General features: G+C 56.4%; 2 protein-coding genes and 1 long non-coding RNA gene across 9 annotated transcripts in view; 2 read left to right on the top strand and 1 right to left on the bottom strand.

Annotated features, from left to right (window-relative positions):
- The first annotated feature begins 3071 nt into the window (after positions 1-3071).
- ORAI3 (ORAI calcium release-activated calcium modulator 3) lies at positions 3072-8350 on the top strand. 2 transcript variants are annotated; one of them, XM_039534312.1, is made up of 2 exons: positions 3072-3131; positions 6286-8350. In XM_039534312.1, the coding sequence occupies exon 2, from the start codon at positions 6292-6294 to the stop codon at positions 6781-6783; it is 492 nt and encodes a 163-aa protein (XP_039390246.1). In that variant the 5' UTR covers positions 3072-3131; positions 6286-6291; the 3' UTR covers positions 6784-8350. The 2 variants fall into 2 exon arrangements, with proteins under 2 accessions (XP_039390246.1, XP_039390245.1); XM_039534311.1 differs by lacking the exon at positions 3072-3131 and adding an exon at positions 3948-4208.
- Positions 8351-10213: 1863 nt separating this feature from the next.
- The window catches only part of SETD1A (SET domain containing 1A, histone lysine methyltransferase), a 39072-nt gene continuing 27341 nt past the window's right edge, over positions 10214-21944 (top strand). For 2 of the 6 annotated variants that reach the window (XR_005597518.1, XM_039534235.1), the window contains exons 1-4: positions 14820-14908; positions 15822-15983; positions 16108-16238; positions 20449-20601. Coding sequence is in view for 5 of the 6 variants with exons in the window: in XM_039534235.1 (XP_039390169.1) it covers positions 20464-20601 (138 nt within the window). In the remaining variant the exon portion in view is untranslated. Of the gene's footprint in view, positions 11262-13168; positions 13291-14784; positions 14909-15821; positions 15984-16107; positions 16239-20448; positions 20602-21944 lie in introns of those variants that run through there. The other 4 variants (XM_039534240.1, XM_039534238.1, XM_039534237.1 and 1 more) reach the window with 4 other exon arrangements.
- On the bottom strand, positions 11219-13201 carry LOC120403361. Its single transcript, XR_005597522.1, has 3 exons — positions 12780-13201; positions 11449-11556; positions 11219-11355 (listed from the first exon to the last, which is right to left on the bottom strand). It is a non-coding gene; the product is annotated as an uncharacterized LOC120403361 (long non-coding RNA).

The following is a 21944-nucleotide window of genomic DNA, read 5'->3' as shown; positions in this document are numbered from 1 at the left end:
CATTACCATTTTATTAGATTTAACTCATGTTTTAAAATCATCATACAAATTAATGTTGGCTACTCAAGCCTTCTATGAAGCATTACATCTACATCCTTCTTGGTTTCTTATTATAATTTTGCACAACTCTGTTAATGAACTTCTTGAAAGCAATGAGTTCATCTTCGGTGGCTTCTCGTGTGTCCGGTACTTCCAGTCCTTCAACCGATATGCTCATTAGTTCATTCACATGATCAGGCAGAAGGCGACTTCTTTCAGAACACACAATTCTATTCAGTGATGAACAAGAACACTCAGCTGTAGCTGTTGTGACTGGGAGTAGCCGGAGATGAATTCCTACTTCTTTCACCCCAGGAAACAGAGCACAAAGATCTGGTCGAGCCACTAGTGATGATAAAAAGGAAGTTGAAGTCAAATCTTCATTCATTCGTCGTATGATATTCCACTCTGTGTTCAAATTCTCTCTTCTGTCCTGAGCATATGGCAGCCCCAGTGCTGGTAGTGCCTCACTCCACTCAACTGTCGGTGTTTTATAGGACAGGGATCTGTAAAAGCTACGTAGAGGTTGAGTAGAATCTAGAAGTCGCAGTTGTAGATTTTAAAGAATCAAGTCTGTGTACTTTTTTCAGTTGTCTTAACAAACACTTCTTGTCTTCTTCACTTAAGGATTCAATATAAATGCCTTCATTAGTCAACTTCTGGACTGAAGTCTTTGCTCCTTCCAGAACTTTTTCAATGGATAGCTCTCTGATTGATCCAAATGTAGCTTCTACTGCTGGACAAAGATCTACTACTGTTGTAGCAGATGCCTGGATTCATTGCTTAATGACCCAAGTGGTTTCAACAGAAGACTTACAAGAGGGAGGATAGCAATAGTCTTCTCTGAACGTAGTAGCAAAAGTAATCCACCAGCCTCATTCTTTAAATCCATCCCATCTTGGTAGATACTTTCCAAAGCCACTAATAACGGCTGGAGTAATTTTAAGACAACAGCCAAGCATCGCTCATGAGAAAGCCCTGGGGTTTTCGCAGGTTGGACTAATTTGAACTTCAGTCCCAGTGTATCATCTATATTTTCCAAGGTATTCAGTCTTTTTGGACTCTTGCTGAAAAAAGAATATATTGAAGACATTAAATTTATAGCTTTTTAAATGTCTTTTGAAGATTCTGCAGCTTGTACTAGTGCTAGTTGGAGTAGATGGCCTCTGCAGTGTGTATAGGAGAGATTAGCGTTACACTTTTCTCTGAGCAAAGCTTGTTCTCCACCATGTCTTCCAGAGAAGTTTGTAGCTCCATCAAATGCACAAGCAGCCATCTGTTTGGGGTCCAACTGACAAGCATTTAACTCTTGTAAGATGGGGGTTGTCGCAGATGCAGCCGATGTGTCTTCTATAACTTGAACACCTAGAAATGCATCTACTGGCCTACCCCTGACATCAAGATAACGTACACAATGACTTAATACTTGATGCCCATTTGCATTGGTGCATTCATCAGCCATGTATGCAAATTTTTTGAATGTGGTGAGAGAGTTCTTCACTTTTGCAACTGTTGAGTCTTCCACTGTTGCACCACATGCTTCTAGCCAGTCAGCTGAGTTTCTTGCAGAAAGATAGTGAGCATTTGCGGGTCTTGTTCAGAACCAGTGTTCAACTTCAGGATGAACAGGTGACAATGCACTTAACCTTGGCCTCCAGTTTGTAGTGTGTGGTATCTCTTGCTTAAATAGAAAGTAGGATGCCACAGCCACGTGTGTTCGCATGAACTGCGTTGTGTCTCCAGCATTCTTAACAGCCTCATTAACACTCACCGGTGTTGTCCTTGGTCAGTGGAGACTCAGAGTTCAGAGGTGCTTTCACGTGAGTTCACCTCCCAGGTGGGGAGCAAGAAGGCACCTTGTTCATTCCTCCATCTGCTCACTGTTCGCTCTGGCCACGGCTGTTCGTTGCGCCACGTTCACTCCATCGCTCTGTTGCCAATGACGCCACGCCGTCACCTTCTGCTGCCACCTGCCGCTGTGAGCTCTGCGAGTTGGTCTCTTGAGCTTCCACCCGCTCTCGGTGATTTCAGCTGAGCTCTCAGTGGGGGAACCTCGCTGCTAGTGCAGGCTGGGCCGTCTCTTCCACAGGAACACTGGCCCCCCAGCAGGACTAAGCACTTAGACCTGATTGTCAGAGATTGCAGCTGCAGTGGTCACTTAACAGAACCAAAGACTCTCTCTGCAGCCTAATCAGCTCTGTCCTTAAACGGTGGAGGGGGGCAGGCCCCCCCCCTCTCTCTTGATGCCCTCAATCAGCACAGGCTCTGTACAGCTCTACTGCCCTTTCCTCAGGCAATAAGAACATTTCTTTACCCCCCGCCTCCAGGTGATTTGTAACCCAGCCCCAGCCAAAACCTCTCCCTTGGGAAGCGCAGCTCTGGGTGCTGGATCCCCAGGTAGATTAGGTGTGAATGAAAATACAGTCTGGTCCTGAAGCCTTTCCCCCAGCTCATCACAGGCCCTCAGGGAGAGCTCACTGAGCCTTTGCTCACACATCAGCAGCTGATAGGACGAGGCTGGCCAAGATCCCCGCAGGATGCTCTGACAGTGGCCGAAACCCGGCAGCCCTGTGCGGAAGCCGGTCTGTGGGGCAGCTTCTGTGGGGCAGCTTTCAAACCCGCGAGACTCTCCGGATACGCGCAGTTTATCACACACTGTATATGGCTTTGCAAGTGCGTGTTACTGTTTCCATTGCAATCCAAACTGCCAAACAATCACCGAATTGGCAACACTGCATGTAACTAGTCCGCAAAACTGGGGGGGGCGTTGCGGAAATTGGGGGGGGAGGGAAATCCCTGCATCCGGCCACTCCCCCCTATATACCCACCCCATCGATAACCCTGCCCCCCACCCCGCCCCTTTAGCTCGCCCTCGGACCCTTGCCCGGGTGCTGGGGGGGAGCTCGGCGCGGGGGGGGGGCGGGGTGTCCCCAGCGGAAGCTCCGCCCCTTCCCGCCCCTCCCCCCTCCGGCGGCCGCTTCCCCTTTATAAAACTCCGCCCGGGACGGGACAGCCCCGCCCGGCCGGGCCCGGCCCCTCCCCGCCGCGGCTGCCGGAGCCCCGCACCCGGGCGTCAGCTGCGAGCCCCGCAGGTTCCAGACCCGCTTCCCCGGGACAGCGCCCCCCAGCCCCCTCCGGCCCCTTCCTGCAGGCCCCCCCCCCCGGGACAGCGCCCCCCGCCCCCTCCGATCCCTGGGGCCCCCGGCCCCCTTCCTGCAGGGCCCCTCCCGGGACAGCGGCCCCGGCCCCTCCGATCCTGGGGCCCCCTCCGGCCCCTTCCTGCAGGCCCCGGGACAGCGCCCCCGCCCCTCCGATCCCTGGGGCCCCGGCCCCCTCCTGCAGGGACCCCCCGGGCCGTCCCTCTGCTCCCCCTCCTGGAACAGCGGCCCCCGCCCCCCTCCGAGCCCGGGTCCCCCCGCCCCCTTCCTGCAGGGCCCCCCCGGGATAGCGGCCCCGGCCCTCCGATCCCGGGTCCCCTGCCCCTTTCCTGCAGGGCCCCCGGGATAGCACCCCGGCCCCTCCTGCAGGGACCCCCGGGCCTTCCCTCTGCTCCCTCCTGGAACAGCGCCTCCCGGCACTTCCCCTCGGACCTCCCGGAACAGGGCCCCCTCCGATCCCAGGTCACCCCTCCCCGGCCCTTCTCTCTGCTCCTTTCCCTCTGCTTCCTGGTAAAGCTCCCTGCCCCTGCCCCTGCCCCTCCTCTTCTCCCACCCCCCACGGGGCTCTCTGGTTGCCCCTGGAGATCTCTCCCATCCCATTTCCCCTTCCTAGAGCAGGGCATCCCGGCCCCCCCTTTCCCCTCCCCTGCCTGAGGTCTCCCCCCTGCCCCTCATTGGCCCTGGGTGACCGGTGAGCTCCCCTGGGGTCTGACTTCCCCCCCCCCATTGCCCGGGTGCTCCCTGTCTCCCCCCGGGGTCCCGATGCCGGCCGGCGGGGGCGCCGAGGGGGAGCCGGGAGGCGAGGGGGAGCGGGAGCCCCTGAACCCGGAGGCGGCGGACACGCTGGGGGTCTCCCCCACCTACCGGGAGTTCGTGCGGCACAGCTACCTGGAGCTGATGGGTGCCAACCAGCACTCGCTGCACGCCCTGAACTGGCGCCGTCTCTACCTCAGCCGGGCCAAGCTCAAGGCCTCAAGTCGCACCTCGGCCCTGCTCTCCGGCTTCGCCATGGTGAGCGGCGTCCAGCGCCCACTAGGCCCCACTCCCCTCCCAGAGCCGGGAGAGAACCCAGGAGTCCTGGCTCCCAGCCCCCCTCCTCTAACCACTAGGCCCCACTCCCCTCCCAGAGCCAGGAGAGAACCCAGGAGTCCTGGCTCCCAGCCCCCCTCCTCTAACCACTAGGCCCCACTCCCCTCCCAGAGCTGGGAGAGAACCCAGGAGTCCTGGCTCCCAGCCCCCTCCCTGCTCTAACCACTGGACCCCACTGCCCTCGCACAGCTGGGGATGGAACCCAGGAGTCCTGACTAGCTGCGTTGGGGGGTCACAGGCCTGTTAGCGGTCAGGGCTAGTACCCAGGGCTGGGGAATAATTCAGTGAGGACACGGAGCCAGGACGCCTGGGTTCCATCCCTAGCTCGGGGGGCGGGGGGGGGACATGAGGACTGTCAGACAGGCCCAGATCTGCCCCTCCCCCTCCAGCTAGCCTGGTAACCGGTAACCTCCTTTCCTTCCCCTCCGTCCAGAGCTGTGGCCGGGGCCCACGTGTTGATTGTGGTTAATTGAGCCCAGGGCAGTGGCACGTGCCAGCGGATGTGACACTGTCACAGACCTGGCAACAAGATAAGACAGCCCCTCCCCCGCCAGCCCTGCCGGTGCCCCTCACTCCCAACCCGCAGCCCCCTGCCAGCCCAGCCCTGCCGGTGCCCCTCACTCCCGACCTGCAGCCCCCTGCCAGCCCAGCCCTGCCGGTGCCCCTCACTCCCGACCCGCAGCCCCCTGTCAGCCCAGCCCTGCCGGTGCCCCTCACTCCCGACCCACAGCCCCTGTCAGCCCAGCCCTGCCGGTGCCCCTCACTCCCGACCCGCAGCCCCCGGCGAGCCCAGCCCTGCCCCCCCCAGCTCTGCCGGTGCCCCTCACTGCCGACCCACAGCCCCCTGCCAGCCCAGTCCTGCCGGTGCCCCTCACTCCCGACCCGCAGCCCCTGCCAGCCCAGTCCTGCCGGTGCCCCTCACTCCCGACCCGCAGCCCCTGCCAGCCCAGCCCTACTGGTGCCCCTCACTCCCGACCCGAAGCCCCTGCCAGCCCAGCCCTACCGGTGCCCCTCACTCCCGACCCGAAGCCCCCTGCTAGCCCAGCCCTGGATCCCTGATCTTTCCCCTTCAAGGCCCTCCTGTCTCTCTGTGAAGATAATTTTGCTTCCACCCTGATCTCACTCCTATAACCGCAGCAACTGATTAGGATGGGGTGGGCGGGGGACATCTGGAACCTACTGCTGCAGCCTGGGGATGGGGCCTGGAGCCTCTCCCCTCTAGGGGGCACCGGCTCTTATCCAGCCCCCTGGGTGGTGGTGGCAATTTGTTGGCCCCCCGTCTGGGAAACACCTGCACTCCTGATCCCCTCCCGTAGGGGGCGGCGCTGCCCACACAACCCGTCTCCCAGAGTCAGGGTTAGAACCCAGGAGTCCTGGCTCCCCAGTCCCATGTTCTCCCCTCTTGCCTCAGGGTGGGGTTGTGACCCTTCTGGCACTGTGAGGGTTAACTCCCCCTCTGGAATCTGCCCCCTCCCTTCTGGGGGCTGGGATGAAGGGCCCAGGATGGCAGGTCCTGCTCACTGCCCCCCCCGGCAGTGTCTCCCTCTGGCGCTACCCCATGAATGTGACCCCGCCCCCCGTCCCTGCTTCGCCCAGTGCCCCTGGGCTGGGCCAGCCTCCAAGACCCACTTTGTGCCCCTGCCAAACCCCCCACTCTCTGCAACACTGCGCCCAGCCACCCCCTGCCATGCGGGTGAAACGCAGGCTTTATTATGCTGCCCTCCGGCCTCCGTTCCCCCTGCCTGAGACTGCATTAAACGCAGTGACTGAGCTGTCAGAGCCGGGGAAATATTTGGTGTTTGCTGAGCCCGCCCTGCACCCCAGAGCAGCTGGGAAAGGAATTTGGCTCCAGCTGTGATGTGCTAAAGGAGTGGGGGAGGGGACACAGGGCCTTTCCCCTCTAGGGGGCGCTGGCCCCAATCCAGCCCTGGGGGGGCGGGGCCTGGCTCGCTCACACAGCCAGGAGCGGGTCTGACGTTGTCTCTGGCGCCCCCTGCAGGTGGCGATGGTGGAGGTGCAGCTGGAGGACTACGACTACCCGCCGGGGCTGCTGGTGGCTTTCAGCGTCTGCACGACGGTGCTGGTGGCCGTGCACCTCTTCGCCCTGATGGTCAGCACCTGCATCCTGCCCAACATCGAGGCCGTCAGCAACATCCACAACCTGCACTCGGTCAGCGAGTCGCCCCACGAGCGCCTGCACCGCTACATCGAGCTGGCCTGGGGCTTCTCCACCGCCCTGGGCACCTTCCTCTTCCTCGCCGAGGTGGTGCTCATCTGCTGGGTCAAGTTCATGCCCGTGGGCGGCGGCGGCAGGGACGCCGCCGTGGCCTCCACCGCCATCGTGGTGCCGGTGGGGGTGGTGTTCGTGGTGTTCGCCCTCCACTTCTACCGCTCGCTGGTGAGCCACAAGACCGACCGGCACCAGCAGGAGCTGGAGGAGCTCAGCAGGATTAAGTACCAGCTGGACGGGGAGGCCACCGCGGTGCAAACGGTGTGAGGCCGGATCCTCCCCCCACCCCGGCTCCCGACTGCAGGGGCCGCCTGGAGCTGGCGGGTTCCCCTGGGGATGGCCGGAAGACGGCGGCTGCTGGCTGGGGGATGATCCACAGCTGGGGTCGTGCCCAGCCGTCTCCTCCTCCTGCCTCTGCTGCTTTCCGTATCTCGCCGCCAGTGGGGCTGGTCTGTCCGGCCTGACCAGGCGCTGCCCAGGAGATGCCAGCTGGGAGACCCACTCCCTGTCCCCTTCCCCTGCTGGTAATGGCGCCCGGCTGGCGGCTCGGCCTGGGAAGGTGGGGGGTGGGTGCGGTGTGGGGTGCGCAGGTACAGATCGGGGCAATGTGTAGACACAGATCCGGCCAAGCTGGGGTCTGCAGTGGGGCATACACAGATCTGGGGCTCAGCCACCATTCAGGTACAGTGGTCCCGGAGCTGGGGTAGATGTCGGGGGGTTATTCTCAGCCACATTGCTTCAGCGCTGCCCCCTAGGGGGGGATCTCAGCAGCGACGGCCTCTCCAGCCCATGGCGGCTATGGGGAGCGGGCGCTTATCCCAGAGGCACCTGGGCTGAGGCCCAGTCAACTCATGTCATACCAGCCCTCCAGGACAGGGCTGGGGGGTTGGTATGATGAGGCCCTGTGTCCCTCTAAGCCAGCCAGTCCCTCTCCCCGGGGCTGGATCGGAGCCCGTGTCCTGTGTCCTTTTCCCCACTCGTCATTAAATAAAATTAATGACTAACTAGCTGATATAGCAACCTTTGCTGTCTAGCCACAGCCAGAGCTCCACTGCAGAGAACAAAACAGGAGCTAGCGTTAATGTAGGCCCTCTGATAATATGGTCCCTACCCTGTCCCAGCAGAGGACAACACCCATTGCTAAACCAAAACAAAAGCCAGCTCTGTAGGACCTATACTATGTCTTGTGCTTGGCTTCTGTCAAGCAGGAACAGGGGGACAGGTCCTTAAGCAGAGCAAAGCAGACTATATTTTTGTAGGACCTACGATATGCGGCATTGATTGCGGATGGGAGGGGAGCCCATCTTGCGTTGCCAAATCAGTGTTTTTGGTAGGACCTGTAATAATGTGTTGCAGGTCCAGCCAGCTGCTTAACCGAAACAGCCAGCCAGTGTTTTTGTAGGGCCTATAATATTTTGTCACACATTCAGCCAATGTGCGGGCAACTAGCTTAATGGAAACAAACTGCAAGTGCTTTGTGTAGGGCCTATAATATTGTGTGCTCCACCCTGCAGGGGGGCGAGCAGAAAAGTGTGTTTTAGCTGGAAGGACAGAACCTTGTGCAAGAGATCCTGACAAATTAACGTATGCAGAGCAATTCACAGCCATACTGCAGTGCCTTATAATCAGCAGCAGCCTGGTGCTGGGAGGGGAGTGGGGTCTAGTGGTCAGGGCGGGGGGGCCTGGTCCCTCTGATGCTGACAGTTCGGTCCTGCACCAGGGATTGTGGCTGGCTCCAGCCCCCTGGGCTCTGCTGGTGGATTTTCTGGTATTTTTGTGCCTGTCATTTTTTTTTTTTGCAGTTTGTAAATAAACGATTGTCTTTGGCAAAGGGCCCGGCTGCGGAGTTATTTGCAGGGGCAGCCCTGGGGCAATTGTAGACGCAGGTGGTTCTCTGGTGGCAAAGCGGTCTCTGGCTAACAGCCGGACCCGCATGCATGGCCCCAACTCCTTCCACCAGAGGGTCTGGGAGCCAGGACTCCTGGGTTCTCTCCCCGGCTCTGGGACGGGGGTGGGGGTTATTGGGTTAGAGCAGGGGGCTGGGAGCCAGGACTCCTGGGTTCTCTCCCCGGCTCTGGGACGGGGGTGGGGGTTATTGGGTTAGAGCAGGGGGCTGGGAGCCAGGACTCCTGGGTTCTCTCCCCGGCTCTGGGACGGGGGTGGGGGTTATTGGGTTAGAGCAGGGCGCTGGGAGCCAGGACTCCTGGGTTCTTGCAGGGGGAGTCTGCATCTCCCCCCACGCCGTAGCAGGCTGAGCCCTGAGTTGGGACAGACTCTGTTGATGCCCCCTGCCCCCGATCCAGAATAAACATTTACCCTGCCTGGAAGTAGACACTGCTGGCCAGAGAAGGAGGGGGAAGCTGGGCCCAGGGCCAGAGCGAGAGGGGAGCCTGGGAAATGGAGCCCGAAGGGCCAGGCTGCCTCTGCCATGGGCTGCAGTGGAGTCTGGCAGAGGATAGGAGCGGATGTTGCCATGCCAGCCTCGCCCAGCAGGGGGTGCTGTGGGGAGCAGGGCAGGAGCGCTGGCTGGGGGGGGGTGCTCCTAGCTACTCCAGGCCCAGCCTTTCCCAGCAAGGGGGGGTCAGTGAGACTCAGGGAGGGGCAGGTTTAGGGCGTGTGCCTGGTTTTAGGGACGCCGTGAACCGAAACCCCCAGGGCTGAACTCAGGTCTCGACTAGTCAGGGGTGGAGAAAATGAATTAACAGCTGTTCAGTGCGAAACTTTAGCTGGGGAATGGGGCACGGGCCCTTTCCCTTGTAGGGGGCCTCAGGGCAGGGGACTGGCTGGCTGGCTGCAGGGGCTGAGGAACGGGCCTGGGGCCTTTCCCCTCTAGGGGAGGCCAGCTCCCATCCCGGCCTCAGGCTGGGAACCAGCTGGCTCAGGGCCGGAGGGAACCCCAAAGGGGCAGAAAAGTTTGTGGGTGGCAAGGTAGTTTTAAGGTAGGTCTGAAATACCTGGGTGACTGCTGCCCTCTGGTGGGGGAAGTGAGTCATTTACACCAGGTGATTGGCGAGGTGACCTGCAACAAGGAAAATCAAATACAGTGTTGCTATTAGTTATTTCTACTTCCGCTCATTCTTTGTCATGCTGTGTTTTCCTATGGCCCCTGACTGAGAGCAGGATCCCTGTTATACGGCAGAGACAATCTGTGTCCCAGGGAGCTTGTGTTCTAAATAGATCAAGGTAGGATCATTCTTCCCACTTCACAGATAGGGAAACTGAGGCCTAGAGAGATTCAGTGATTGGGCTAAAGTCCCAGAGGGAGGCTGTGGGGGAGATGAGCACAGACCCCAGCTCTGTCTGGTGGCTTCACCACAAGAATGATTGTCACAATGTGTTTGTGTAGGGTGACCAGATGTCCTGATTTTATAGGAACAGTCCTGACATTTGGGGCTTTTTCTTATCTAGGTGCCTATTAGAATATCAGTTGGAAGGGACCTCAGGAGGTATCTAGTCCAACCCCCTGCTCAAAGCAGGACCAGACAGTTTTTTACCCCGGTTCCCTAAATGGCCCCCTCAAGGATTGAACTCACAACCCTGGGGTTAGCAGGCCAATACTCAAACCACTGAGCAATCCCCCACCCTTGTCCTGATTTTTCACATTTGCGATCTGGTCACCCTATGTGTGTATCACTTTTTGTTTTTGTTTTTTTGCTGCCTTCCTCTGCATACACAAGCCCTGACGGAGTTTTGTAATTCATGTCACTTTAGTCTTGGAACAAACTGTACTTTGCCTACCCGTGTTGGCCGGGAGTCTCCTAGGAGTCCCCAGAGAGATGGATTAGGGCTGTCATAACCTTAAATTGAAACCATGTTGGGATTTCACATAACAAACTTTTCTCACCAGTGGTTGGCAGGTGTTTGAGTTAAATAGGGAGATTAGTAAAGGACAAAGACCACTAAGTGGCCTTTAGCGCTACACCAGGGTCAGCGGCTGGTTAGGAGGGTCACTTTTGTTAATAAGTGGGCATGGCCTTCTCCATCTATGCTCCATCCACCTTTCTGTGGCAACAAGACTTATTTATACATGTCCCACCCCTAACGTGTGGTTGAATCTGCTGGGGGGGGGGCATCTGTGGGTGCTATCTGCATATTGTCCCTGTGCAATGTTAATATGCCTATTGGTGGCAGATCTTGGGTATAATGAGTTTATTACCCCACCCACTAAATAAAGATGGGCAGGACTCAGAATGCAGCTTGCTGGTGGGTGTCTAGGGGGGCTGGTATAACATGTACATTAAGGAGGAGACTAGCTAGAGGCACCTCGAGCATCTCCTTGCATTCAATGCTGTGTTTACTCCTTGTGGCAATGCTGCAACAGGTGTGTGCATTGAAGACAGTAGATTCAACACTTGTGAAAACTACATGTAGAAATATATTGAACCATTTGTAATCAAAGGACTACTCCTCTAAATGTGAATGGGTGGGGCTGATTAAAAAAATAGGGAGACTGGTAATTAATTGTTGTTTTGAAAGTGCTTTCGGCTATCAAAAGATAGGTCACAGGGTGCAAAATTGGTCCCAGAGGGCACAAGATAGGTCTCAGGAAGTTGTAATTGAACCTATGGAAGGGCACCAGCAGATTCAACAGACTCCCCCTTCTCCTCTATCAAGTACATAACAAATATCAGCCCTGCTAAATTAGCATTTTATTTGGCATCTCATGAGATTTTTGGATGGTTTTATTAATTACTTATATTTATTTCAATTTATTTACATTTTTCACAATGAAGAAAGTGCTGAAGGTGAGTCACTGTTTGTTTTTTTTACTGCCTTCCTTAGGGGAAAAATGTCAGGTGATGGATTAGCTGTGTGGATTCTGCACAATTTACCCTTGGCCTTAAAAAAAAAAAAAAGTTAATGAAGTAGTGGTTGAATTTCTGCTCTCTGATGTTGTTTAACTTTAATTAATTAATTAAATGATTTTTCTACCCTGTGACAAAAGTGCTGGCAGCGGATGAGAGAGTCGTGTTTTTCTCCTTCTTCCTTTCATTTCTACTTGGCTCCAGCTGTAGTTGGCTTTAGCAGATTCGGCATAACCTTTAAAATTAAATAATATGTTAATTCAGGAGCTGATTCCTCTCCTATTCGTGACCTTTTAAAGGGAGGAAGTTATTTATTTGAATGTATCATAATTTGTTGCACCCCGTGGCGAAAGTGCGGTAGACAAATCAATCCCCTAGGATTCCCCCAGCCACTGGAACTCGCTGTGATTTCGCTTATGCAGATTCAATCCTGTGATATCCAATTACTTCCTTTTAAATAATATTATATAATCAATGGACTCATTTGCCTCCCTCTGATTCTGATCTAGCATTGTACTTTAATATATTTAAACTTCTATTTCATAGTGAAAGTGCAAGGTGTGAATAACCGACTCTCTTTTCCCACCCTCCCTTCTATGGAATTAGCTGACATTTTGCCAAAGCAGATTAAATACTTGAACCTCTCATTTCCCTCCGCACAAATAATATGGTGATTTTTTTTGGAGGATGGGGTCATTTTCGTCCTATTGGCTCTGTTCTATAAACAATATTGGTATAAACAATTATGTAAAAGTAATCAAATATATTTAATCATATGACGAAAGTGTGGGGCACAAATAAACTACTAGGTTTCCCCTCCCTTCCTTGGTACTAGATACTCTCTCTCAATCTCCTATTTCCCCAATATAAAATATGATATACTGGGGATTTAATTCCTTTTATTGGATTTCCTACAATTGTGTAATAAATTATTAAATATAGATTTAAATATATTCCGTCATCTGGCGAAAGTGCAGTTTGAATAATTCCTCCTTTCTTGCCTAGGAACAAGCTATGATGTCACCAAAGTAGATTCAATCCTGCCTCTCCCATTCTCCCCTTTATAAAAGTATTATGAGCCGATGGGAGGTGGGACAGGGCTCATTTGCCTCCTGTTGGCTTTTCTATGCCGCTGTAATTAAATATTTAGATGTATTTAAATACATTGCACCGCTATGGCGAAAGTGCTGGAGTCAAATAACACTCTCTTCCCCTAGCTGCGATTTCGCTAGTCCAGATTCGTTCCGTGAACATACCATTCTCCCCATCTTTAAAAATAATATGACCCGGGGGACATTTCTTTCCTCCTTTTACATGTTACTAACGTTGTAATTACTCATTTAAATGTTTTAATTTTTATTCCATCCCATGACGAAAGTTCTGAGGTCCTACATTCCCTCTAGGAACTAGCTGCGATTTCACCAGAGCTGATTCAATTCTTCTATCTCCAATTATCACCTTCAAAAAATAGCGCGGTGCACCAGAGCGACTCACGTTCTTCCTTTTCCCCCTCCGCTACGTTACGATTTATTATGTAAATATATTTAAATTTAGGCCATTCCGCGGCGAAAATGCGCCTCTCTCCTTCCCTTCTGTGGGGCTAGCTGCGGTTTCTCTTCCGCGGATTCGTCACCGCTCCCGAGCTTGGGGTGAGAGAGAGCAATAATCGCCCCACTATAGAACGAGAGAGAGGGAGGAGGGCGGCTTTACAGCCAGAGTCCCCCTCTAGCGGAGGCGAGTAGTTCTTATTTCCGGCGTCGAAAGTGCGCAGGCGAACACACAGAGCCGGAGACAGAAGTGGAGGGGGGGAGCGAGGCGGCGGGAACTCTCGCGCGAGCCGACGGGACGTCGGCCGTTGGCCCCGCCCCCTCTCCCTGTCTGCGGCGGCGGCAGCGGCAGTAGCGGGCCCCCCCTGTTCGCCGAGCGAGGAGGCCGCGCGCGCGGGGGGGGAGGGGCCGGGAGCAGCGAGGTGAGCGCGGCGGGGCGCGCGCGGGGTCCCCGAGGGGGCGGGGCGGGGCCGGGCCGGGCGGCGGGTGAGGAGCGGCGCGCGGGGACGGTTACAGCCGGGGAGGGGCTGAGGGGCGGGGTCCCCTGAGGGGCGGCTGGGGAGAGGATGCTGGGGTGGGGGCGTGGAGCTGAGGTCTCTGGGGCCTGGTTGGGTGGGGAGGGAGGCTCAGAGAAGAGGTTCTCCAGGGGTGTGGGGGGAGGGGGAGCTGATGTCTCTGGGGGCCCCTGGTTGGGTGGGGAGGGAGGCTCAGGAAGAGGTTCTCCAGGGGTGTGGGGAGGGGAGCTGATGTCTCTGGGGGCCTGGTTGGGTGGGGAGGGAGGCTCAGGAAGAGGTTCTCCAGGGGTGGGGAGGGGAGCTGAGGTCTCTGGGGGCTGGTTGGGTGGGGAGGAGGCTCGGAGAAGAGGTTCTCTAGGGGTGGGGGCGTGGGAGCTGAGGTCTCTGGGGGCCTGGTTGGGTGGGGAGGGAGGCTCAGGAAGAGGTTCTCCAGGGGTGTGGGGAGGGGAGCTGATGTCTCTGGGGGCCCCTGGTTGGGTGGGGAGGGAGGCTCAGGGAAGAGGTTCTCCAGGGGTGTGGGGAGGGGAGGTCTCTGGGGGCCCCTGGTTGGGTGGGGAGGAGGCTCAGCGAAGAGGTTCTCCAGGGGTGTGGGGGAGCTGAGGTCTCTGGGGCCCCTGGGTGGGTGGGGAGGAGGCTCAGGAAGAGGTTCTCTAGGGGTGGGGGCGGGGGAGCTGAGGTCTCTGGGGAGACTGGGCATCCCCTGGAAAGGAGGGCTCAGGGGTGGAAGCTGGGGGGTTTGGGGAAGGGCTCGGGGGGGGAGCTGAGGGGTGGTCTTTGGGGGTTTCTGAGGGGACAGGCTCAAAAAAGGGGAGGGAGCTGAGTTCCTGAAGGGGGGAGGCAGGGGTCACCTGAGGGGAGGGGAGCTGGGAGGCCCGTGGGGGAGGAAGGTGATTTGGCAGGGGGCATATGGGAGTGTGGGGAAAATGGGGGAGTTGAGGAGGGAGTTGAGAGGTTGGTTTTGGGAGTTCGGCAAGGATTAGCGGTGAACTGGGATGGGGAATGTGGGGGAGATGAAGTGGTGGGGGAGGCCCCGGGAAGGGGTCCTGAGTGGTAGAGATCTTGGGGGGAGCTGAGGAGACCATTGGAAGGGGACGGGGAGCTGAGGCCCCTCATAGGGGGTGGGGTGAGAGGATCAGAGAGATGGGGGGGGGTGGAATCTAAGGGAAGCACTAAGGTGGGGGAAGCCCCTGGGATGGGGGAGATCGGGAGGTCATAGGAGTTGGGTGGAGGGGGAATTGAGGGGAGGGGGATAGGGACACAAGGGGGGAGACCTGAGGGGAAGGCCTGTTGCAGATGGGGGGGGACGACAGGGGACACTGAAGTGGGAAAAGCCTGTGGGGTGAGGGTGCCCTACGTGGTGCTGGGTTGGGGAAGGGCCCTGTCAGTGGGAGGGAGATGCCGAGTGCTCCGGGTGGGATGTGGGGCAAGGGTGATGCCTGGGCCCTGAGTTTAAGGATACGGGCAGTGCTGGGGGGGGCGAGAGTTATACCAGGTGGCATCCCTGGAGCTCGCAGTGGGCACCAAGGTAAAAGCAGGAGTGGACTTTGTCCCCTTCATTCCTTGGCTTTAGTGCCAGTCTGGGGTGTGATCCCTGGGCACTGCCCGCTCCCCACCAGCTCCCTGTGGGCTCAGATGGAAGGTCCCTGTCTCCCCCTGCCCTCTCACTGGGTACCTGCTCCAGGCTGACTTCATTTACCCCCTTGGTGGTGGTAGCACAGTTACCCCTGCTTTGGTTCCTGCCATAGGCATGCCCCGCGGGGCTGGCTGTGCTTTGCGAGAGCTGCTGTCCTGTAGGCAGAGGCTGCAGACACTAGAGTGGTTGGAGGAGGGGGGACTGGGAGTCCGAGCTTCTGGGTTCTGCTCTGGTTCTAGGAGGGGAGTGGGGTCGGGTCGGTTAGAGCAGGGGGGCTCGGAGTCTGGACTCCGGTTTCCAGCTCCGGGAGTGGGTGTGCTCTATAATGATGGAAGGAGGTGGAGGCCGGGAGTCAGGAATCCCTGGTTCTTTTTTGGCTCTGCCATTGATTTGCTGCATAGCTTTGACTCTGTGCCACCTTGTGCCTCTGGTTCCTCACACCTAAAGCAGGGATGGTAATGGGGCTGGCTAGGTTAGCGCTTTGGGTGAAGGGGGCCGTGGAAGAGCGAGCTGCTGTCCTGCATTACAGCTTCCAGGCTTAGAGACGCTTTGGAAACAGCGGCTTTACAAAATTCGGAGCTGGCCTCTGGAGAGCTCTCTACTGCCAGAGGCCTGTTTTAGGGTTTCATGCTGCAGCCCATCACCGTAGTGCCGTCTTACCTATCTTATGAGCCTGCCCTTCTCAGCAGCTGGCTTGAGAGGGTTCGATCTGGTCGCAGATGCCAGATCGTGAAATAACTTTTAACCTGGGTTTCAGTTTTGTCTTTTGAATCTCTTCATATTTGTAATTTATTTTTGCTGGTAGACAAGTAGGTTGGAAACTCTGATATCATTCAGGAGCTTGGAATTGAACTCAGGAGTCCGGCCTCCCAGCCCTTCCTGTCAAACCCACTAGATCTCACTCCCCTTCCAGATCTGGGGATAGGACCCAGGAGTCCTGACTCCAGTACAGTTGCCCCCTCACACGGTAGGGCACCACTGTTTGTATGTTCTGGATGCATCCTCTGTAATACACTGCATAACCCCCCCCCCCCCCCGTCACTCTTTATTTCTCTGAGGCTTAACCCCCATTTCCTTTGCTTCCCTCCCAGTTCTTTGAGGCTCCACTCAGCGTTATGGACTAAACATCTGCCCCGTTGCATTGGAAAGAAGCCTGCCGCATTTACAGACACACGTCTTCTTTCGTTGCTATCAAGAGCCCAAAACAAATCATCCATAACAGGTACGATTTCATACCTATCTCCTACCGAACTGGATTTGATTTTCTGGGCTGGGTTGAGGCGCACTGGCGGGGTTGGGAATTCCGGCTTGAGGGAATCAGGGTGGGTGGATGGTACTGCCCCCTGCTGGAGGAATTGGAGCCTTGTGGGTGTGTAGCTCTGTCTCCTGCTGGAGGGAATTGAGTGTGTGTGTGTGTGTGTGTGTGTATGTATGTATGTATGGGTAGTGTTGTCCCCTGCTGGCAGGAATCAGGCTTCTGTACCTGTGCTCTCCCTCCCACTGCCCAGGCTGTGCCTGCCCTGGGGATGCACAGACATTAGGGTGACCAGATGTCCCGATTTTATAGGGACAGTCCCGATATTTGGGGCTTTTTCTTATATAGGCACCTATTACCCTCCACCTCCTGTCCCAATTTTTCACACTTGCTAGCTGGTCACCCTAACACACACCTTCCTTCCCAAGGGGCAGGAGTGGGTGTTGCCCCGTCTGATCGTGCCTAGCATGTCCTGTGTAGGATGGTACTCAGACAAGGCACTGTTTGCGAAGGTATCTTGCAGTGCCGGACTGGGTTTGCACATCTGCATTCATGTAGCGATGCCCCATGGGATCGGGATGGGGGCATCTGTGCGGCTCCCAGCATGATGGGGGAACCCCAATTTTGCTCAAGGTGGGGGGTCTTTGAGACGCCCAGCACAACAATAGCCTCCCATCTCTGTTCTGGCCGTTTCTGTCTAGGCTGTGAGTGGTTTGGGGAAGGGACTGTCTCTCCCTGTGTGTCTGCGTGGCACCCGGTGCACTGGGAGTCCGTGATCTTCATAGGGAGGGCACCCAGCCCAGGGGCAGAGACCCTCCAGTCCTGCACGGGGCTCTCCACATGCTCTCTCTCTATAAGTGATAACGTTTCTAAGCTCAGATCTGCTGCACTGGGTTGCACTGCTTGATTTCCTGGCGGTATAGATGGCTCCTTGGAACTCTGGAAAATACCCCAGGGGGATCCTCCCCCACCCCCAGCTTTCCAGGGGGAATCCTCAGTTGGTGGCGCTCACAGATGTGACATTATAGCGCCAGGTATATTTAATATACATACACATGGGTGGGAGAGTATCATTAAGAACAGCTGAGCTGTTTTAGTGCAAAATTCCGGAGAGGTAGAAAATCGACAGAATATTCTGATCTTTAGGGGGGTTGTGGAGCAGGGAGTTGAGGGGTTCAGGATGGAAGTCAGGGTGCACTACTAGTGACACGCACTGAAACGGAAGTGCTGCTCTTTGTATGGTCCCCACTCTAGCCTTGGGGTGCTGGTAACAACCCAGATCTCTAAACAGATCCCCTATAAGCTCTGTGGGGATTTGGGGTGGCCTGCCTTGCCAGTGCCCAGATTATACCCACTGAGCGCACTCAGTCTCCAGATCTGACGTCTAAATTTGTATCTGACTCTTTACAGCTGCTGTAAGGGCAGGGCTGATTGTGGCTGGAAAAAGCAGGGTGATTGAACTTCTACTGCTCCCCTCAGCGTGTGTGTAACTCATGAACTCTGCCTCGGTGTCCAGTGTGTTGAGATGAGGACATAGACCTGAAGGACTCTGTCGTCCCCAGCCCACTTGGTATCTTCTGCCCCACTGCCGTTTTGGCTTCAAAGTGTGCAGTGTTCATGGGTACACGTGAAGGTGTAGCTCTGTGTGTCATGACTTTCCTGGGCAAATTCCATGTTGTCCTCCTAACAGTCCTCTTGCAATTTCATGAGGACATGGGATTTTTCTACACTTCCTGTCCTAAATTATGCACTGTTACCCTGCTGCCGTACCCAAGAGATGGCTGCAATTCAGTGCCAGACAAGTGATCTCTATGTGGTGTGACTGTCATCCAGTTGCCCCACCCCAGAGATTGCTCCATCTGAGCACCAGGCAAGCCATCCCTATACAGCGCCACTGTGCAGCTGTTATCCAGTTGCTCCACCCCAGAGGTGGCTGCATCTCAGTGCCAGGCGAGCCATTTGCTGTACGGCTGAGTTTCTCAATGCTGGACTAGAGATCTCTGTGTGGCATTTGCAGCATGGGTGTTCCCCAGCTGCCCTGCCCCAGAGCGGCTGCGTCTCAACACCAGGTGAGGCATCACTGTGCAGCTGTTACCTAGCTACCTCTCCCCAGAGGCAGCTGCATCTCCGTGCCAGGCGATGTCTGTATAGGCAAACTCTTCTTAGTGAAAGTTAAGGGACTAATAGGCATGTTTGTAACCCACCCACCAGTTCCAAGGCAGGCAGTTGCTATAATTGGATCTATTCACAAGAGCCCCAGTTTACAGGTAGAGGAAAGGACCAGATTCCCCTGGCTCCTGCAAGCGAGCTGATGTCACCTGGGCCAGGCAGGGGAGGTTAGAGACTGTTTGCGATCCCATGCCAGGGCCTAGGAAAAGCTAGACTGATGAGAGCTGGTCCAGCTTGCTCATCCCCCGCTGGCTGTTCCCCCGGCAGAGATGGAGTCACCCCATCCAGGCCCTCCTCACCCGGGGTGGGATCGTCCCCCACAGGCTATTACCCAGGGCTCTTAATTTCTGGTCTCCAAAGCGAGGAGGCTCCTGTCCTTTCCTGTGAGAGAGATGAGAACATCAGTTATTAGACTCCTCTCTCATGGGAAATATTTCCTAAGACTTGACCTACATTTTCCTGAATTTCCTTGATGCTTCTAGTTCTCTTTTCCCACCCTAAAGAATTTCCCCCCATGCTTGGCTTTGATGCTGTTCAAACACCGATTGACAATGGTCATGAACTCCCTGCTTCACTCAGCTCGCCATGGTTAGCTGCATGGCTGGTGGGCTCTGGCTCACCAGGTTCCTGGTCTGGAAGGAATTTCCTCTGGGTCAGACTGGCAGGGACCTTGGGGTGAGGGTGTGGGGGTTTGAATCCATCTGCAGCATGGGGTGCGGATCACCTGATGAGATCATCTCTGCACGACTCACCTAATCAATTCCCTGCCATTGCAGAGGCCTCAGTATCCCACCCCAATCCCTGACCACCCTAGATCAGACCCCTTGGCCCATCTAGCCCAGTATCCTGCCCCCTCCCTGCCATCCCGGATCAGACCCCTGGGCCCATCTAGCCCGGTATCCTGCCCCCTCCCTGCCATCCCGGATCAGACCCCTGGGCCCATCTAGCCCGGTATCCTGCCCCCTCCCTGCCATCCCAGATCAGACGCAAGGGCCCATCTAGCCTGGTATCCTGCCCCCTCCCTGCCATCCCGGATCAGACCCCTGGGCCCATCTAGTCCGGTATCCTGCCCCCTCCCTGCCATCCCGGATCAGACGCAAGGGCCCATCTAGCCTGGTATCCTGCCCCCTCCCTGCCATCCCGGATCAGACGCAAGGGCCCATCTAGCCTGGTATCCTGCCCCCTCCCTGCCATCCCGGATCAGACGCAGGGGCCCATCTAGCCTGGTATCCTGCCCCCTCCCTGCCATCCCGGATCAGACGCAAGGGCCCATCTAGCCCGGTATCCTGCCCCCTCCCTGCCATCCCGGATCAGACCCCTGGGTCCATCTAGCCCAGCATTATTGCCCCCTCAATCTTTCCTGTTCTCACAACAGCTGAGTCTAGAATCTGCTCAGGCCTAACTTTTAAGCCTGACTCAAACCAGATCCAAGCCCACAGTGCAGCGAGGTGGCGGGCGGCCAGCAGGAACAGGGCATACAGTCACCTTCGTGCCAACCCTGTGGCAGGAGGAGAGCCGGGCCGACTCGAGCCCGAGAGGGGCTGGTTGTTTTCCCACCTGATCTGGACCCAGCACTTGTCGTTGGGTAGAAGGGCTCTAGTTTAGCCTCCCGAGGACTGGGTCTAACCCAGGTCAGTGGGCTCAGCACAGGGGGAACCGGGTGAAACTGATTGGTCCATGCTATACAAGAGGCCAGACTCAATCATCTAGTGGGACTTTCTGGCTTGGAATGCTCTGAAATCCTTCCAGCTTCCCCAGTAACCCTGGTGAATCTTGACTCTAGCCTAGTTGGTCTCCAGCTTGCTGGGATCGAGGGGCCCTCCTGGTGCAGGGGGGTGTCTGGTGGGGTGGCTAGAGAGGTGCTTTCCTCTCTGGACCTGGAGGTGTCTGGGATTGAGGGAGATGCGAGCAGTGTGGCAGAGGAGTCCCAGAGGTGGCCAGCGGCGGGTACTCTGTGTTTATACTACATGGCTGATAGTGGTTTTTCTCCTCTCTATCTCCCTCTCAGTTTAAATGAGTCATAATGGATCAGGAAAGTGGGGGTGACATCCAGAAAGCCCCCAACTTCCAGTGGAGAAGCTACAAGCTCGTCATTGACCCGGCGCTGCGGCGGGCCCCGCAGAAAGTCTACCGCTACGATGGAGTCCACTTCAGCGCCCCCGTGAGTCCAGGCATGGCTGGCAGTGGGGCTTCACTGCCTGCTTTGGGGGGCTGGGGGCTGGCCAACAGAGAAGGGGTAGCCTTCTTCCCTCCCCTTCTGCCTGGGGCAGTATCTGGTGCTAGCCCACTGCATAGGCCCACTGTGGACAGCACTTGCTCACCAATTACTGTGGACTAATACATCAGAGCAGTGGAGGTTGAGAGCAAGGACTCTGGGAGGGGTGTGGGGTCTAGTGAGTTAGAGCAGGGGGGCTGGGAGCCAGGACTCCTGGGTTCTATTCCCCTCCTTCTGTCTCATTGTGTAACTTAGGGCACGTCCCTCCCTGTGCCTCAGTTTCTTCATGTGTAAAATAGGGCTAAAGCTCGGTGGGCGGGTTTGTGAGGGTCACTGATTGTGCTGGATAAAGCACACTGGGTCTGCTCGTGAAAAGGGCTGCTGAAGCACAAAGCGTTGGCACCTGCTGTCATATCATTGTGGCCAAGTTGTAAACCACGAGGCGTTAAGTGGTGCGGTGCCTATCAAGTCCTGTTGCTCCTTTCCCCATCCTGACCGTGCGTGTGTTCCTGATGTACCTCGCTGCCCTGCACCGGGGACACGCGTTGAAGCCAATAAAACATGAGGGTGGGTGATGACTTGTAAAAAACCTTTTGCAGATCTCAGCAGGAGAATTGTTCCCATGATGTCTGTTAAATCCCTACCCTGCCGCAGTTTCCCCTTCAGTTTGTCATCCTCCGGCTCCCCAAATCCACCTCCTTTTGGGCTATAAGCCAGCGATCCAAACACTCCCAAACCTATCCTTGCCCTTCCTCTCAGAGGCTGTCTTCATTCGCCGGTCAGCCGGCTCCTAGCCCTCTGCTCGCTCCCTTCAGCCTCCCGCACTAGCAGTGATTGCTGCACCCTCATGCTAGGTGGCAACCAGGCCGGCCCTGGGGGCCGTGAATAACGGGGCTATCTTCTCGCCAGTCCATACGGTCCCGTTTCCCAGGCCTCTTTCTGTGCTCCCAGCCCTCTTTAGAGAGCGTGTGCCCCCAGCTCTCCTCTCCCCGGCATCACACTCTTTCGTACCCTCTTGCTGAACTGCAGGCCATGGTGGTTTTCCCTTTGGGACATGGAGGGGCACACGCCACCCCCGGTATATGGCACAGGAGGCATGGGGGGCGGGCACAGAGCCCCTGCTATGGGTGGGGAGGGGAGGGGAGACACAGCCATGGTATGGGGAAGAGGGGAATGTGGGACACAACCCCTAGCATCAGAGGAATGGGGGGACATGGGATACAAAGAGCCTCTTGTAGATGCGGGACGTACCTAGCCCCTGGCATCGGAAGATTGGAGGGGGGAAGCAG

The sequence above is a fragment of the Mauremys reevesii genome, linkage group 4 (genome assembly GCF_016161935.1).
Source record: "Mauremys reevesii isolate NIE-2019 linkage group 4, ASM1616193v1, whole genome shotgun sequence".
Lineage (NCBI taxonomy): Eukaryota > Metazoa > Chordata > Testudines > Geoemydidae > Mauremys > Mauremys reevesii.
Note: the sequence above shows the minus strand (reverse complement) of the source record. Positions and strands in the feature narration are given on the sequence as shown.

Excerpts from the sequence above, each read along its gene's own strand:
- ORAI3 (XM_039534311.1), top strand. The coding sequence starts at position 3,960 with ATGCCGGCCGGCGGGGGCGCCGAGGGGGAGCCGGGAGGCGAGGGGGAG. Across the intron at positions 4,209-6,285 it reads TGCTCTCCGGCTTCGCCATG|GTGGCGATGGTGGAGGTGCA; the intron begins GTGAGCGGCGTC and ends CGCCCCCTGCAG.